The 16,770-nt window shown below is 34.6% G+C and overlaps 1 protein-coding gene across 1 annotated transcript; it reads right to left on the reverse strand.

Annotated features, from left to right (window-relative positions):
• Nucleotides 1-1,308: 1,308 nt before the first annotated feature.
• LOC141695255 (ABC transporter B family member 21-like) lies at nt 1,309-6,933 on the reverse strand. Its single transcript, XM_074499510.1, has 13 exons — nt 6,776-6,933; nt 6,285-6,620; nt 6,090-6,144; nt 5,800-5,972; nt 5,413-5,634; nt 5,042-5,280; nt 4,385-4,910; nt 4,033-4,303; nt 3,015-3,874; nt 2,668-2,934; nt 2,324-2,587; nt 1,925-2,218; nt 1,309-1,821 (listed from the first exon to the last, which is right to left on the reverse strand). The coding sequence occupies exons 2-13, from the start codon at nt 6,603-6,605 to the stop codon at nt 1,468-1,470; spliced, it is 3,846 nt and encodes a 1,281-aa protein (XP_074355611.1). The 5' UTR covers nt 6,606-6,620; nt 6,776-6,933; the 3' UTR covers nt 1,309-1,467.
• Between the last annotated feature and the right edge of the window lie 9,837 nt (nt 6,934-16,770).

Below are 16,770 nucleotides of genomic sequence, written 5' to 3' on the forward strand. Positions count from 1 at the left end.
TAAGAGATGGACTATTTATTTATTTATTTATTTATTTATTTATCATATTGACTTTTAAAATAAACTGCCAGATTCGGGACGAATATACTTCAAATTATATGAATGTAAAACCATTTGTACAATTACAAGCATAAGAGGAAGTCCCTAATCTGCTGCTAACTAATAATACATTGATTTATGTCGAATAAAAAGAGGTAGAGGTACCTTACTAGCTGCGAATAAGGCATTTGTTACTTCAATAACAGGCAAGAGATCCACAGAAGCCTCCAAGACTTGATCCTGAAAATCAACTGAACTATTTGAATATCGAGGACTAGGAGATGATGACGTAGGTAAAGATGAACCGGAAGGAAAAGGAAGTGGCTGAGGAGTTGGAAGTTCGAAAGGACAAAGCTACAGGTTGAAGTGGGGAAGAGAACCTAGGAGGACCAGGTGGAGTGCCTAAAATAGGATGAGGGCTACTATCCCTAATTCCATTTTCCGGTGAAACTAAACTTGGAGTTGGGGTCCTAACACACGGAGAAGGAATCAAATTCGTCCATGTAACTGGACTTAAACTAGGGATCATGTCCCAAGCCAAGGGAATCTGGTTTGACTGTATAACTGTTGTCGGACCAAAAACATTTCCTAATGGTGACGCAAAAGGAGTGTTCAACTTGGTTTCCAGGCAACGATTAGGTGATTAAGGGTTAGCAATATATCACTTCGAAAAATGGGTTTTATTCAAACCCCATTTTCGGAACATCAAACTTAAAGCTTAATGGCCAATCATCTTGAACCAATCCAAGAACCCATTAAGATTTCACCTTTATACAAATTCATCATACCCACATAATAAAAACATGATCTTTCTCCAAATTAACAACCTAACAATAAAAACTGCAGAATTATAACAAGAAAGTAATATTAAAAATTTAAAATGGGATTTAAACAAAAATGAATAAATTAAAATTAAAATTATAGAAATGTGTGCACCTGAAATAAATTGGCATGTAAATTGGATGAAACAATGCGTTTGAGTTCTTTCTGTGCGTAAATGTGAATGAGCGTTTGAACAGCGCGTATGCACGTGGGAATGATCTTTCACTTCCATGTCGCTTAAAATAAAATTATTCGATAAATAACCGATAAATTATCCAACTTTTCAAAAATCACCCGATAAATCACAAGTCGGTAGATCAAACGATTAGTTTGGATTTACGAAATCTGTAATCATGACGATAACCTATATTTGATTAAGTAGAACATTAAAAATTTGATAATCTCGGCAAAAACAAATTGATAATCACTTGAAATTTCATTCTGAAATGGAAAGTACTCATGCATAACAAAAAACTGAATACTTCTGTTGTACACTACCTTTAACATATTTTACAGGAACAAAAGATGGGAACACTTCTACAACTGTTAACTTATCCTACAAATTACAGAATGGCAACAAAAATAAAAATGACCAGGTAGATAATCTTACTTTCCTGCACTAATGTGGAGGGCAACTAAGGACGTATAGAATCCTTTTTCAATATTGATCAAGGCCTCATGCTTTCCTTTCTCTACTATAACCCCATTCTTCACCACGGCAATTACATCCGCGCCTTTGATTGTGGACAATCGATGAGCAACAACAATTGTTGTCCGATTAACTACCACACGATCTAATGCATCTTGAACAGCTCTCTCCGATTCAGCATCTAGAGCACTAGTAGCTTCATCTAGTAGTAGTATCTTTGGACTTTTAACTATGGCACGCGCAATGGCCACCCGCTGTTTTTGTCCTCCTGACAACTGTGTTCCTCTGTCTCCAACTACAGTGTCATAACCCTGCAAGTTTGCATCATGTGAAATTCCTTACTAGTTTCAAAGATTAATATGAAAGTTAAAAGATTTATAATGTATTGGTTCTACTTACTCATATACTACTAACCTGGACCAACCCGCTGATGAACTTGTGAGCGTTTGCATTTTCAGCTGCCGATATAATTTCTGCTTCAGTTGCGCCGCCTTCTTTTCCATAAGCAATGTTTGCTCGAATTGTGTCATTAAATAAAACTGGTTCTTGGCTTACAAGTCCCATCTGTTGTCTGAGCCACTTCAATTGGAGTTTCTGTATCTCAATCCCATCAAGGGTGATTTGACCTGAATCAGGATCGTAAAACCGTTGCAATAATGCGATAACAGTTGATTTTCCACTCCCACTTTCCCCGACCAAGCCAACTGTCTGCAAGAATAATCGAGCAATTTATATTACTAATTAACCACTGGGTTTATGACTTCTTCGTGCATACTTAAAAAGTTTCTATAAAACTTGTTAGACATTTTTCACCTTGCCACTAAATATTGTCAAGCTGAGGTCTTGTAAGATCTGAATGTCTGGTCTAGATGGATACTTGAAGTTTATATGGCGTAACTCTATTTCTCCACTCAAACTTTCTAAAGTTTCGCCAGACTCTTCAGTTGGATCTATTAGAGATTTTCTATCTATGATTGCAAAAATAGAAGCGGTAGCGCTCTTGGCTTTGCTTGAGTTTGGTGTCAAGGAACTCGATTGAAAAATTGAACGAGATGCCATGGTCAATGCAAAGAAAACCTGCAATGCGATAGATTTTATTAGAATTTAGAATAACATAGAACCAAAAAAATTTCATTTGAAATTGAATTTATGCTTACACGAAAAATATCATCAAATGTGGCCTTTCCATCATCAACAAGCCGAGCTCCGGCATAAAAACATGTAGCATAGAGCAAAAATAGCAATGCGGAAGAAACCCCAAACCCGATCCCGCTAATCAGTCCTTTCCTGATCCCTTTCCTCATGGGACCCTCGCATTTCTGTCTGTACAACTCAATCACCTTCTCTTCTGCACAGAAAGAAGCGACTGTCCTTATACTTCCAACAGCATCGTTAGCGACTTGGCTGGCATCTTCATATATCAGCTGCAAAAATATACAAATTCTTTGATCGAGATCAATGTATAAATTCTGTATGATAGCAATATTTCAACGTTTATGCAAACCTTGGCATCTTCACTGAACCCTGTCATGAACTTTACTTGAATATAACTGCTGAGTCCTATTAACGGTAGTAAAGCAACGACAATGAACGCCAGCTGCCAACATGCAGCAAAAGCAATAACTAGGCCAGCCACTGCAGAAGTTGTGTTTTGAACCACCTGTCCAAGTGCATCACCAACTAAAGCATGCATACTGGCTGCATCCGCAGATAGCCTTGCACCAATGGCTCCACATGAGTTTTCAAGCTTGTCAAACCAACCCACCTCCATCCTAATGACTTTTTCAAAGCACATTAGCCTAATCCGTCTGATTAATTTACAACCAGCCACCGCAAAAAAGTATTTCTGAGATGGATAAACAATAAATGATGCAATTCCAAGGGCAACAAATATTAGAGCCCAGAATTTTGAGTCCTGTTTCATTTCATGTGGAGTCTCATATAATATCTTGATCACGCTAGCCAGCAATATACCATAAATTGGGAATATGACACCATTGAGCATAGAAGATATAGATCCAATAATTAGAACAGGTATCTCAGGCTTGTTGAGATACATAAGTTGGCGCAGTGGGACTTTTTTATTCTGTTCAGATGCTTTTTTTCCGGGGCTTTCAGGTTCAAATAATGTTGCCTCGGTGAAGTTAGGTCCAATGGCTAGATTCGAAGATACAGAAAGTGAATGACGACTGCTATTTCCTGGCCCAGATGAATCCCGATCTATTGATTGCTGGATTGACATTCCTACACATTCACGAGTTTCTATGTTGTCTTTGTACCCTACACATTCACTTTCTGTTTCTTGCAGTTTTATTAGCTGAGAGTATGCACCTTCAGAATCTTTAAGTAGTTCTGAATGTGATCCTGCTAATTAAAAAATTAGATAATGAATACTTCTACTTTAATAAAAAGAGTTGAAGAAGATGGTCAAGACAAAGACACCTAGCTTCTAAGGCAGCCTTAATCATGTGTAGCACAAAAATAAAAAATTGAACAAGCTTCGTGACTTTTCCAGGAGATACCTTTTTCAACCATCTTTCCACAATGAATCACTGCAATCAAATCAGCATTTCTAACTGTGTGTAAGCGATGTGCCACAATGACAGTTGTTCTATTAATCATTATCCTGTCCAATGCCTGTTGAACAATTCTCTCGGATTCGGCATCAAGTGCACTAGTTGCATCTAAAAGCAGAATTCGCCGGTTTTTTAGAATTGCTCTGGAAATGGCAACTTTTTGCTTTTGTCCACCAGAAAGTTGAGTTCCATGCTCACCGACCAAGCTATCCAGTCCCTACACGAAACACAAAGGTCAAAGAACAAAAAACCATAATTTAGACAGAAAGATTAAGAGATGAATCAATCAGCTAGGGACCTGAGGTAGTTTATCAATGAATGTAGCAGCGTTTGCTAGCTCAGCTGCTGCTATGATCTCTTCCATAGTTGCCCCATCCTTTCCATATGCAATGTTATCCTTAATACTTAATGAGAAAAGCACAGGTTCTTGACTGACGAGACCAATCTTCTCTCTCATCCATTTTAGCTGAAACTCCTTAACATTTGTTCCATTTATAAGAACTTCACCAGCTTGTGGATCATAAAATCTCTCAATACCACTGATCACTGTTGACTTTCCGCTTCCACTTTGTCCGACTAAAGCTGCAGTGGTTCCACTGGGAATACAGAGGGAGAACCCACTAAATATGTGCTCATCTGGCCGGGCAGGATAACTGAAGTACACATCTCTTAACTCAATATCACCATGAAAATCATCCAATTTCTTTCCTCGGGTATCATATGCATCTATCTCTGGCTTTCTATGTATAGTGTTAAACATCTTGTAAGCTGCAGCTCGACCTGTTGCAAGCGCACTCAAACATGGAGAAGCCTGTCCCAGATTCCTATTAAATTCAATTCAATGTTAAATTAGCTTGATGGTGCACATGTTATATTTAGAAAATTCTGAAAGTAATATATATGGTAAACGACCACTATGAAGTTCTGGATTCTAAATAACAAAAATGAAACTCACAATGACCCTATCATGACCGCAAGAACAATACTGATCACATCACTCCCTCTGTAATTTTTTTCCAGTACCATCTTTACACCAAACCAAACAGCCAAAGCATAACTGCAGAACAAAAACAAGTATAATGTTCCAACACCCAATCCAGTAGCCAAGCCTTCACCAATCCCTGAATTATAGGGGTTGATAAAAGATTTTCTATAATGTGCCACAGCTTGTTTTTTCCCGGTGTAAGATGCGACCTAGATAAGAGTCAATACTGTAATAGACATTAAAAAATCTACTGGTTCTACAATGGCTATATTGGAGACACAAACAAATACAAATATCTCAGAAAAATTGCAGCACATATCTCATGCACATTAGTGACACACCGTTCTGATTGAACGGATGGTTTGTTTAGCAACAATAGATGATTTTGCATATGCTTCTTGCCCACGTGATGCCATCCTGGCAATAACAATGGACATGATTCCACTAGCTACTACAATAGGCAGAATAGAACTTAACATGACAAGTGTAAAAAGCCATCCTTTAATAATAGCTACTGAAAATCCCCCAATGAAAGTTGCTATCAGCTGTATTAATTTCCCAACCTGCATATGTGGCAGATAAAAGAATTTGCATTCGTTAGATTCTCGATAAATAGGAAGCAGATAAATTAACATAGTTGTACCTTCTTAGATTAAGGATTTATGCAGGATATTATGTATATAATGATCGCCTTTTGGGATGTATATAAACAGTTTACATAGTTGTACCTTCTCCCCCATTGCATCTTGTATGAGGACAGTGTCTCCAGACATCCTCCCCACCACTTCTCCAGTCGTTTCCACATCAAAAAAACTGATTTCTTGTCTTAATATTGTTTTAAGATATAATCTCCTTATCCGTGCAGCCTGCCTCTCTCCTGTAACCACCCAACAAGCCACCTCTGAAAAACAATAAACCATATTCATGATGTGAGTTCAATTGCAAACACTTCCCGAGGCAGAACCAAGCGCTACATTCATATTGATAGTTGACAAATCAATACATAAGGACGACTTGCGAAAAAATGATGCTAGCCCAGCCCCTATAGCCAGATATACAAATTTTAAGGATACCTAAAATGATATCAAGTTAAAAAACTTAACATCATACTTATTTGCACACTGAATGAAAAAACCAAATAAACTACACATTAATGATTGTTGCGACGTATAGATTAACAAAACATAGATGGTCTAAAATGAGTAGCATTTACCTTGGAAACTTTTTCTACTGTCTGGTTATTACTTTGATTTCTACCATAAGCCTCAGCTGATTCCCCTAAAAGAATACTGAACATAGGCAAACACATTCCGTTACCAATAGCTGATATGGTACCAACAATCATCAAGATAACATCCGTTGGATCAGCAAAAGAAAAGAGCTTGTAGAACGGGACTAGTTTGGCAATCTCTGTTTCCTTTTTCTTTTGATCCACATAACTGGTCTCTGCCTCTCTTTCCAGGATTTGAGCGCTTGATGTAGAGGCTAAACTAAACTCTGTATTACCACTATTTACGTTGCTCTCCATCGCCATGATACCAATTCTTAACTGATGTGATGACAATTGTTAGAAACTAGAATCAATTTCGTAATATTATAATTCTTAATGTATATATTAGAAAAATAATCGAAGGAGAACAAATTGAACATATTGAATCAAAAGAGTTGTTACTTAAATGTGAAGAACTCGGTAAGCTTATTTACCCTGAGAACAAGAGTAAATTAGATAAGTATATATAATACTCAACACTCCTATGCATGTTTCTGAATATGCACTTCTAGCTAACACTGATGCTGGAACTCTATATATATACCAGCATCTAAATTACTAAGAAATGAGACTGATAGCCTGTGATTATGGTTTTATGTGTGTGGTCCGCATAGAGCGTATATTTTAGTTGTCTTGCTGTGTTTCTCTCTATTTTCTTTGGTTTTTCTTTTTATTCCCCTATAATTAGTCAGCTGTCCCTTAGGTCAGTAGGAGATAATTGTTATAGGCTATTTAACATGTGGTAAAGAGGGAGAAGGGAAGAGTGTAACATGATATTCTAGTGAATGACACGTGTTGTTTAGAGGATAAAATTGAGATGTGGGGTTAACGGCCTACGGAAATTGAGCTTTCGGTTATAACCACTTATCGGTTGTGATTTGTAAATATTTTGACTTACGGACTTTGAAGGTGCACCATGTTTACTGTGGACATAAGTCCTTTATTATATAATGGGTTTCATGAAACCAAGAGAAAGGGAGTTTGGAGAGTCATATTTCTATTTAAGCTTTTTAGGATTAGAGCACAGGGAGACCACAAATTTGATGCTCTTAGTTAACAACTAATATATTAATACGATTGTTCTCAAGTTCAAAGTTTGGCCACTTTTGTCTCCCCGGTCCCTTGACTGTTCTTAATTAAGTTAGTGATGATAACTTAAAATCCTAACGTATAACTTAAAATAATTACATAAATAATACTCCATTCTCCCAACCAATTTTTTATGTTTGATTTGGTCAGTGATATTAAAAAAGAAATATGTATAAAACAGTTAAAAAGAGAATGAAAAATGGGTGAAAGAATTCGATGATAATGACAAAAACAAACTAGAAACCGGACATAAATGGTTGGGCAGAGGAGTAGAAGTGTTTTAAAATTTTACTTATTCCTCAGCCAAATTTTTATTAAAATAAATTTTAACAAAAATATAATTTATAAATATATATTATGAATTTGTGCTATATAATTAAACTAAATTTTATAAAAATAAGAATAATTTGATAAGGTTGCTATATGATATATTATGAAGAGTTATTATTTTAACTTTAAAGGAGGCACATGTCTTATTCCTACAAATTTGAAAATGAAATGTTTTTAATGAAAACTTAAGATTTTAATGTTAAAGGAAGTACCTGTCTTATTTTTATTTTTTTTTTGCCAAAGTCTTATCTTATTCATGAGATGGAGTGTTAAGATTTTAACTTTAAAAGATACATCTGAGATTTTGAAAATGAACTGTTTTTGTTTAGTTAGTCAGACAGCCAGGTTTAATGATTGAGAATTTAAAAATGAACCATATGTAGTTGGTCAGGAATCTAGGTTTAATGCAATGTTCATGTCAATAAATTTTAACACATTTGGGTTCTTATTTTTTCACAATGAGTTTCTTAACACAATGCAAAAGAAAATATTATGATCAGTCATATAATATATTTTTGAAAGGATATTATCTGCATTTTCTATTTATCTAGGTATTATGGGCAGTTTGGTGTTCTTGTATATGTTTGGTTAAGTCATAAATATATATGTTAAACTCGTAATAAAGAGAAAAAGTTAAATAACATAAAATAAGTTTTTACAAAAAAAAAAAAATTTGGTTACTAAATTTCAACTTATCAATTTATATGTTTATATAAAAGTTTGTGCTAATAAGTTGTGTTATGTTAATTTTAATAGTGAACGGGAAAATACAATTAAGAAAGATTTAGGACACATAAATTTTATAAAAACAAAAATTTATTGAACACCAAAAAATTACAAGAAGAGAAATATATTGTATCATTAAAAAGGTTTAATTCAGATAACAAACTGGAAAAATAAATGTATATAGAACATCAAAATATTAGAATTGACTAAAAGTTATTGAATTTTAGTTTTGAAAGTGATAAAATAAAATAAATATTAATTAAAAAATTAGTTAATGAGTAAAAATCATGATTAGATAATTTTATTCTTGATACTTTTTCTTAATAGACTTTACATGAATTTAATCTGTTATTTTTTTCATTTATATTCCGAACAAGTTACATTTGATCAAATCATTTAGCTTGTAATCATCTAGAGTGCAAACGATCTCTTAGCTTGTAATTATCTAGAACTGCAAATTAGAGATGAATCTTGTCCGAGTGAGCCGAACTTTTTTTTTTAAAACGAGTCGAGATGAGTCGAATTTAATAATTGAGCGAGAAGTGATGAAAGAGCCGAGCTCGAGCCAAACACGAGTTTGTTCATGAACAACTGAATTGAGCCGATCTTGAGCCGAGTCGAGTTATCTACTAAATAATTTACATATATTTTTCAATCGAATAAGCTTAAATTATAATTTATAATTTTATAATTTGTATCGATACCAACTACTAATCTTATGTTACAATTATATACACACACTTATAGTCTGCACTTGTTCTCTAATATATACTACCTTCGTCCCCCTCATTTCTTTACAGTTTTTTTTTCGAATGTTTGACACGCATTTTAAGGCAAATATAAAATATATTTTTGTAATTTTTTTTAAAATTTTTTTTTTGTATTAAAGTTAGAACATCATATTTTTATTTAGAAGAAAAAAATTTAAAAAAAAAATATGCAACTACATTTAATAATAGCATTAAAGTGCATGTCGAGCCCCCATCACCCAATGTAAAGAATTGAGGGGGACGAAGGGAGTATCATTTTATTTTTCAGGACGACTTTAAAAAATATATCAATTTTATTTTTAATTATTGAGATATCAATGACTTTATAAATTGTACATTACTTTTAAAAATAACAATGTCAATTTTTTTTTACTCAATTTGATTTATGTAAATTACAAATATTTAATGGTGTTTATGAAATATGAAGAACCGGAGATGAATGTATAATGATAACAATTTGATAGTTTACTTATGAAAAATCTAAGTGTTAAATTTAGAAAGATAAGTAAAAATTCTAAAATAATTAAATTATTAATAAATTTTGAAAAAATGTACTAAAAAATATTTTAGTGATCAGTAATAATTTATTATTTGTGATATATATATATTTTATCCGAGTTCGAACTGAAATCTAGTCGGGTCTGAATTAAATGATCTGAGTCCGAACTGAACACACAAAAAGTTCGACGACTTATTTATTTATCCGAGCTCATTTTCATGAGATCCGCTCTTTTAAGAAAATAAATCAAACCAAATTTATTTAAATAAATAAATCTCGAATTTTGTTTACGAACAATAAGTTCATTTACCTCTCTATAATAATTAGCTGATAATGTAGGAAGATGCCTTTGTACATTTTAAGATGAAAATTGGAAGTTGAAAATCTTATGACTTCTACTCGTTCTAGGCCTGCAGTTTTCCTTTTCTTGCCAGTTGCCCAAATATATGTCTCATTAAATTTCCTGTGTCTTGACGTACTCTTGCTGACACCCACACCATGACACCATACAAGAAATTTATAGTCCGGGCAAGTAGAGCTGGCCAAATGTGCGGGTTTGAACCGCACATTCGGGACCGGTTCGTACGGAAACCGTAAAAAATTCGGACCGTACAGGACCGGTTCAAACCCGCCCAACTCGCTAAATTACATGAACCGAATACGAATTGTAAATTCATGAACCAGGAACCGCACGAACCCGCACAGCCCGCATGAGCCAAGCCCGCACGAGCCAAGCCCGCACGAGCCGCACGAGTCACTCAACCCGCACGGCCCGCACGCAACTGTGCTCATGCGCCAACACTTCTCCTCCCTCCCTGCTGCTTCTGCCGTGTCTGCTGTGACTGTAACGTTAACCTGCAGTCTGCAGACTCCAGTTAACGTTAACCTGCAAGTTAACGTTCCTGTTCCACCTCCAACGGCAACTTTTATCTCCTTATAAATATATACATATAAACAGCAATTTATTCACAATTTCTTCGAACTCAATTTGTGGTTCTCTCTCTCAATCTCAATTTCTCCGACCTCCAACTTCTTTCTCCGACCTCCAACTTCTGTTTCTCCGACTTCTTTCTCCGACTTCTTTCTCCGACTTCTTATAACTCATTCGCAATTTTCAATTCAACAACAAAGAGGGAGCATTTATAAATTATACTTATTATAACAAAAAATGGAACAGGGAAGAGGGATCATTTCTTCTCAAGGTTCAACCCTGTCCGCTTCGATGCTCCCGCCTCGACCCGGATCGACGTTTAATACCGAAGAAGGTATGTTATTTTCCGTGTTTTTGTGTGTTTTTGATGTTTGATTTTCCGGAAAACTATGAACTTGAGGATTTGAGGTTGAGGTTTGAGGATGAGGACGGAGTTGTTGTTGTCGGTGTTTGAGGATGAGGACGGATTTGTGTGTTATATATATATAATATATTGTTTATTCGTTTTGTAAAATATGTTTTTAATTGATGGTTGTAAATTGTAATTTCGTTTTCTATTCGTTTTTATTCGTTTAATTCATGATTGTAAGTTTTTTAATTGGTTATTGTAATTTTATTAATAGATTATAATATTTTTATTCGTTTTTAATTTTATTCGTTTTTTAATTTCTGTAGGTGCTACGAGTTCGAGACAATCATCGCACGTGTGGACATATTTTTCAAAAGAAGCTATGCCGGATAATCCGAATAGATTTAAAGTACATTGTTTGATTTGTGTACAAAATGGTAGACCACAGCCACCATTTAGTTATGCTCGAGGGACCGGCACGGGAACACTAAGCCGACATTTGGAGAATATTCACTCTATTACGAAGGCGAGTCACGAAAGCGGAGAAGCACGAAGAGGTCCACAACAATCACAACTCGGTGGTTTTATGACATCAACGGGAGGTGGAGGTATGCCTTTTTCCTATAGTAGAGATAGAATGATAGAAAATTTTGCTACTTATGTTATACTAGACGAGTTACCATTTTCTCACGGTGAGAGTGATAATTTAGAATATATGATGAAAACTACGATAAATCCGGCATTTAGAAAAATTCCTAGAAACACACTAAAACGTCACACAATAACACAATATCATTGCGCTAGAGCACAATTAATTGAATTTTTTCGAGAATTTGATGGTATGGTTTCGTTAACTAGTGATTGTTGGAGTTCGAGTCAAGGTGAGCCTTATATATGTGTTACCGTTCATTGGATTGGTATCGATTACATGTTACAAAAACGAATTATTGCATTTGATGTTATGGACGAATCACACACCGGTTATAATATTATGTCTAGAATTTTAGATACAATTAAAGAATTTAATTTGTTTAACAAGGTATTCACAATTTCCTTAGATAATGCTGCTAATAACAACAAATGTATTAATTATATTAGGACCGAAATTCCTTTAGTTTTAGATGGAGTATTTTTACACATTAGATGTTGTGCTCACATAGTTAACTTAACGGCTCAAGTAGGAATTCAACAAATAACTAATTTATTAGAACCTATTAGGAAGGTAATTAAGTATCTACGTTTGGCGGGTAAATATAGGTCTAGGTATAAGAAATTGTGTAAAGAAAATGGACTAAGGCCGAAAAAATGGGGTATCGATTGTCCTACAAGATGGAGTTCGACATATAAATTACTTGTTGAAGCAATTAAATATAAACCCATTATTACCATCTTATATAACGACGATCCAATTCACCAATACGAAGTAGGAATTATTACCGAGGAAGATTGGGAATTAGCATCTACTGTACGTGACATACTTTATTGTTTTGCGCATGCTACTAAAGTTTTTTCTTATGTTTATGAACCAAATGTACACCATTGTATCATTGAATGTGTTAGTATTGTTACTACTTTAAAGGAATACGAAGAAAATGATAATTTTAGTGATATTATTAAGGATATGAAAATTAAATGGATCGAATACTTTACCGAATTTCCGTATATTTATGGTATTGCATGTCTTCTTGATCCCGGTGTTAGGAAGGAAGGTTTAGAAAATATGTTAGAACATTATTATGCTATGTTAGGAGTTTCATATAATCATGTTTTATATGTAACTAATTGTTTAAATTTGTTGTTTCGTCTTATAGATATGTATGCTCCAAAAACTCAAAGTACTATACCACCAAAGAGTAGTAATACTTCTAGTAGGTTTAGTAGTACCATTTCATCTATACTAACCAAAAAACAAAAATGTAGAATTTCCCAGTCATCTACCGTACCTTCTTCTGCCACTAGTATGGTTCACGAATTTTTTTCATATAGTTATGAGTTAAATGATGATTTTGATATACTAACATGGTGGAAGAATCATGAGTTACAATTTCCGGTTTTAGCAAAAATTGCAAAGGATATTTTAGTTGTCCCCGCTTCTACAATTGCGTCCGAGTCCGCTTTTAGTGCAGGCAGAAGAGTGTTAGATGAGAAGAGATCCAGTCTTGCGCCAGACGTTGTAAAAATTTTAGTTTGCAAAAAAGATTGGGATCAAGCCGATAAAAGACAACAAGGAAGGAAAGAAGACTCCGACGATGACGACGAGCCATGGATGACAATGGATACTTCATCTGAATCGGGAACCTCAACTAGCGAACAACTTTAGAACAAATATTTAATGTAATTTTTTTTTTAAGTTTTAATATCATTTGATTTGTAATTTTTTAATGTTTGATACGGTTTGTTCCGTTTTTTAGAGAGAGAGGAGTCCTCTCACATCATTTGTAATTTTTTTAAATTAATAAAATTTATAAGAGGTACCGTCCTCTTTTTAACCAAAAATTTAAAATAATAAAATTAATTGATTACAACTATAATATTTTGAATAAATTATGTGAGATAATAGAAAATAATGTTACATTTTGCTATTTATTTTTTATTAATTGATTATTAATTTCGAGTTATTATTGCTCGAGTTTTCAGGAATTATTGCTTCCAGTCAGGATCTGAATTATGCAGCCCGCACACGGCTCGCCCAGCCCGCACACACGGCTCGCCCAACTCACGAATCCAACCCGCACAGCCCGCACACACAGCTCGCCCGCGAATTTGTTCGGTTCGTTCGGTTCGGTTACGAGTCCTGTTTTAACGGGTCAAACCCGGCCCGAGCCCGGTTCGTAATTCAGCGGTCCGGTTCAGTGTTTAAATACGGAGTGTTCAACCCGTGTGCGGCCCGGCCCGGCACGCAGGGACCGCATATGTGGCCAGCTCTACGGGCAAGTGAGGATGGTCAAGGTCAATTCTGGCCTAAACGTTGCCGCCCCTCGTCATGTAAACCAAAAATCTGGAGATTTTCTGACTAGGTGGTACACTTTGACCAAACTGATCAAGTAGTAACATGAACTAACTACTTCATAAATCGTAAACATCAGGTTTTATAACACTTTCGTTTTGTTTTGTCCAACACTCATATTTTATCTGCTGTGTCGTGAGTCGGGTTCAGAAACAATTTTGTAAAGTATCTGTCAAACTCGATTAACTCCGCATACTCTTAGAGTCCTAGTCATGCTCGTGTCTGACTTTTTCAAAAAAAAAAAAATTTTGAAAATGTCACGAAAAAGTATCAAACGCCAAATTATACAAATATATATTACTCCTATAAAGTAAGACAAAAATATTTTATTATTGAGTTTTAAGTTTTTAATGGAGAAAATGTTGCATTACATTTAAACTACCGTTATGTATTTATGACATTGTAGTATAACATGCAACACTATAGGACATGGCGTTGCATTAGATTTTTTTTTTTTTAAAAGAACGCCGGCTTGGAATTAAAAATATGATGTGACATATAGAACCCACCTGCAAGACCCACAAATACTGGCATGTGGCCCTACGAATATCGTTGTATTTGATTCACGGTGTTACAGTAGAGACTTTAGTATTGTCTGAGATGTTGCACTATTTAATTAATATTAACCAGTGTTGTCTAGGATGATGGTTCTACTTTTCTTAAATTTTATTGTCGACGATCCAGCCATACGAATGTTAATACATGTTGATTTTATTAACGAGTAACGTTTTTAAGAAAATTTCAAGATTTAAATGGTATGGTTTGAGAATAATCATATCGGGATCAAAACATATTTACATTAACTACTCTTATCCTGAATGATGGTTCTAGTTTTTAAATTCATTTTCAAAGATCTAACCGTATGAATGTTAATACTTATTGATTTGATTATCGTGTGATTTTTTTTAAAATTTCAACATGTATACGGTGTGGTTTTAGAATAGTCAAACTGTGGTCAAAACGGATTCACATTAACTAGTCGGTCCAGAATGATGGTTTCACATTTCTTTTAAAATTTGTTTTCGACGATCCAACCGTGCGGATGTGAATACGTATTGATTTTATTAACGTGTAATGTTAAAAAAAATATTTGAAATTAAATAGTGTGGTTTGAGAATAATCATATCGGAAGTAAAATAGGTTCACATTAACTACTTTTGTCCCAAAGGAAAGTTAAAATTTGTTTTCGACGATCTAACTGTACGAATGTTTGTGACGGCCTCAACCCCGGGGTTAGGAGTTGACGTCACCAAACGGGACAAACAGAATTATAAACAACAAGGTTATTATTATTATATACTAATATGACCCAAACCAATATCCGATCCAGGTTCAAGTATGATCCAAGTTATACATTAATATAAACCATTTATTCAAAAAGTCTGACACGCTAACTTATTCAGCAACTCATCAGACCCCACACGGTCTGATACTAACTACATTTGTGGAGCCGGGTCCTGAAGGGGCTGAGACACGGTTTTACCAAGGTCTGACTGGTCTTCTAGGTATCTGCAATATATATATATAACAGGTTGCAAGGGTGAGCATAATTACTCAGCAGTACTAACATATGAATATCAAGATAAAAATAGTAGGTAAACAGTTATAGGAACAGAAATATAAATCAACATGAAATTCGTAATCTGTAAATCATTTCGAGCATTAGTAAATAAAGAAGAGCTGAGATAACTGGATATCATTGACTAGCATGTTTTAACAAAACAAACGCAGTTGTGTGCTGTGTAAGTAGCAGAGTTCAATTTTAGCATGATATTCACATATATTAATCAACTGTATCAATCACTTATTCCCTTACGGGAATCACAAAGCCAAATCAAATACGTAACGGATATGTGAAGAGAGTTGATCAGGCTATCAACACCAGACGGTTCCAACTACCATCCCATTTACATGTTCTGGAACTCAGAGACTAGCTAGGTCTCTAACCTGCTGGACTAATCGGTTATGAAATGCGCGCAACCGAGTTAGCCTATTACACAACCTTAATAGGCCACTCTGGCCCCTATGTATCCCATATCTGATCATTTTATCCAGTTTTCAAAACACTTGTACCTGTCTCATTTCAAAATCATTCATTTTAATATCACACGTAAAACTAGTTCACAAATCATTTTCATTCGAGATAGGTACCTTTCAAAGATACTTTTCCCCAAAACGGTTTGAAACAGTTATTTATAACTACAGGGGATACGTAACTTAAAACGTTTCTGTTCCTTTACGAGAATAAAATAACAGTCTATTCATACGTACTGAACCATAAAAGAATGGTCAGGGTACTTTCCTTGCAACGCTTTCGAAACCTTAAGTAGCTTTTACGCTGACTTCGGTCCTTGTGAAACTCGAGTGGGATCTACAGTAACAGAATACCCTAATTAGTTATACCGACATGCTTGATATCCTCGATCCTATATAACCCAGTCTGATAACCCAACTCGTATAACGATTATACACGCAATCACGTAATCTGTATTTATATAAGGGGAAAATGTTTTGTATTACAAAGTATATTTCTTGTATTTAAAATAAATTTTTAGAAAATTTTGACAGCAACTCTTCTGTTTATAAGCCTACCCGTCGAAACATAATTGACGTCAACAACCAATGAATCTCAATTCACGCTACAACACAAATTCCACAATTCCATAATTATTTATATACGAAACCAATTATACAAATTATTTTATTTATTTTATAAAATTAGGACTCA

Source organism: Apium graveolens, chromosome 11 (assembly GCF_009905375.1).
Source record: "Apium graveolens cultivar Ventura chromosome 11, ASM990537v1, whole genome shotgun sequence".
NCBI classification, from domain to species: Eukaryota; Viridiplantae; Streptophyta; class Magnoliopsida; order Apiales; family Apiaceae; genus Apium; species Apium graveolens.

Coding starts and splice junctions, on each gene's coding strand:
- LOC141695255 (XM_074499510.1), bottom strand. CDS start 6,605: ATGGCGATGGAGAGCAACGTAAATAGTGGTAATACAGAGTTTAGTTTA. Junction 5,973..6,089: donor TGGGCTAGCATCATTTTTTC/GCAAGTCGTCCT, acceptor ATTGTTTTTCAG/AGGTGGCTTGTTGGGTGGTT. Junction 5,635..5,799: donor AAGATGCAATGGGGGAGAAG/GTACAACTATGT, acceptor CCACATATGCAG/GTTGGGAAATTAATACAGCT.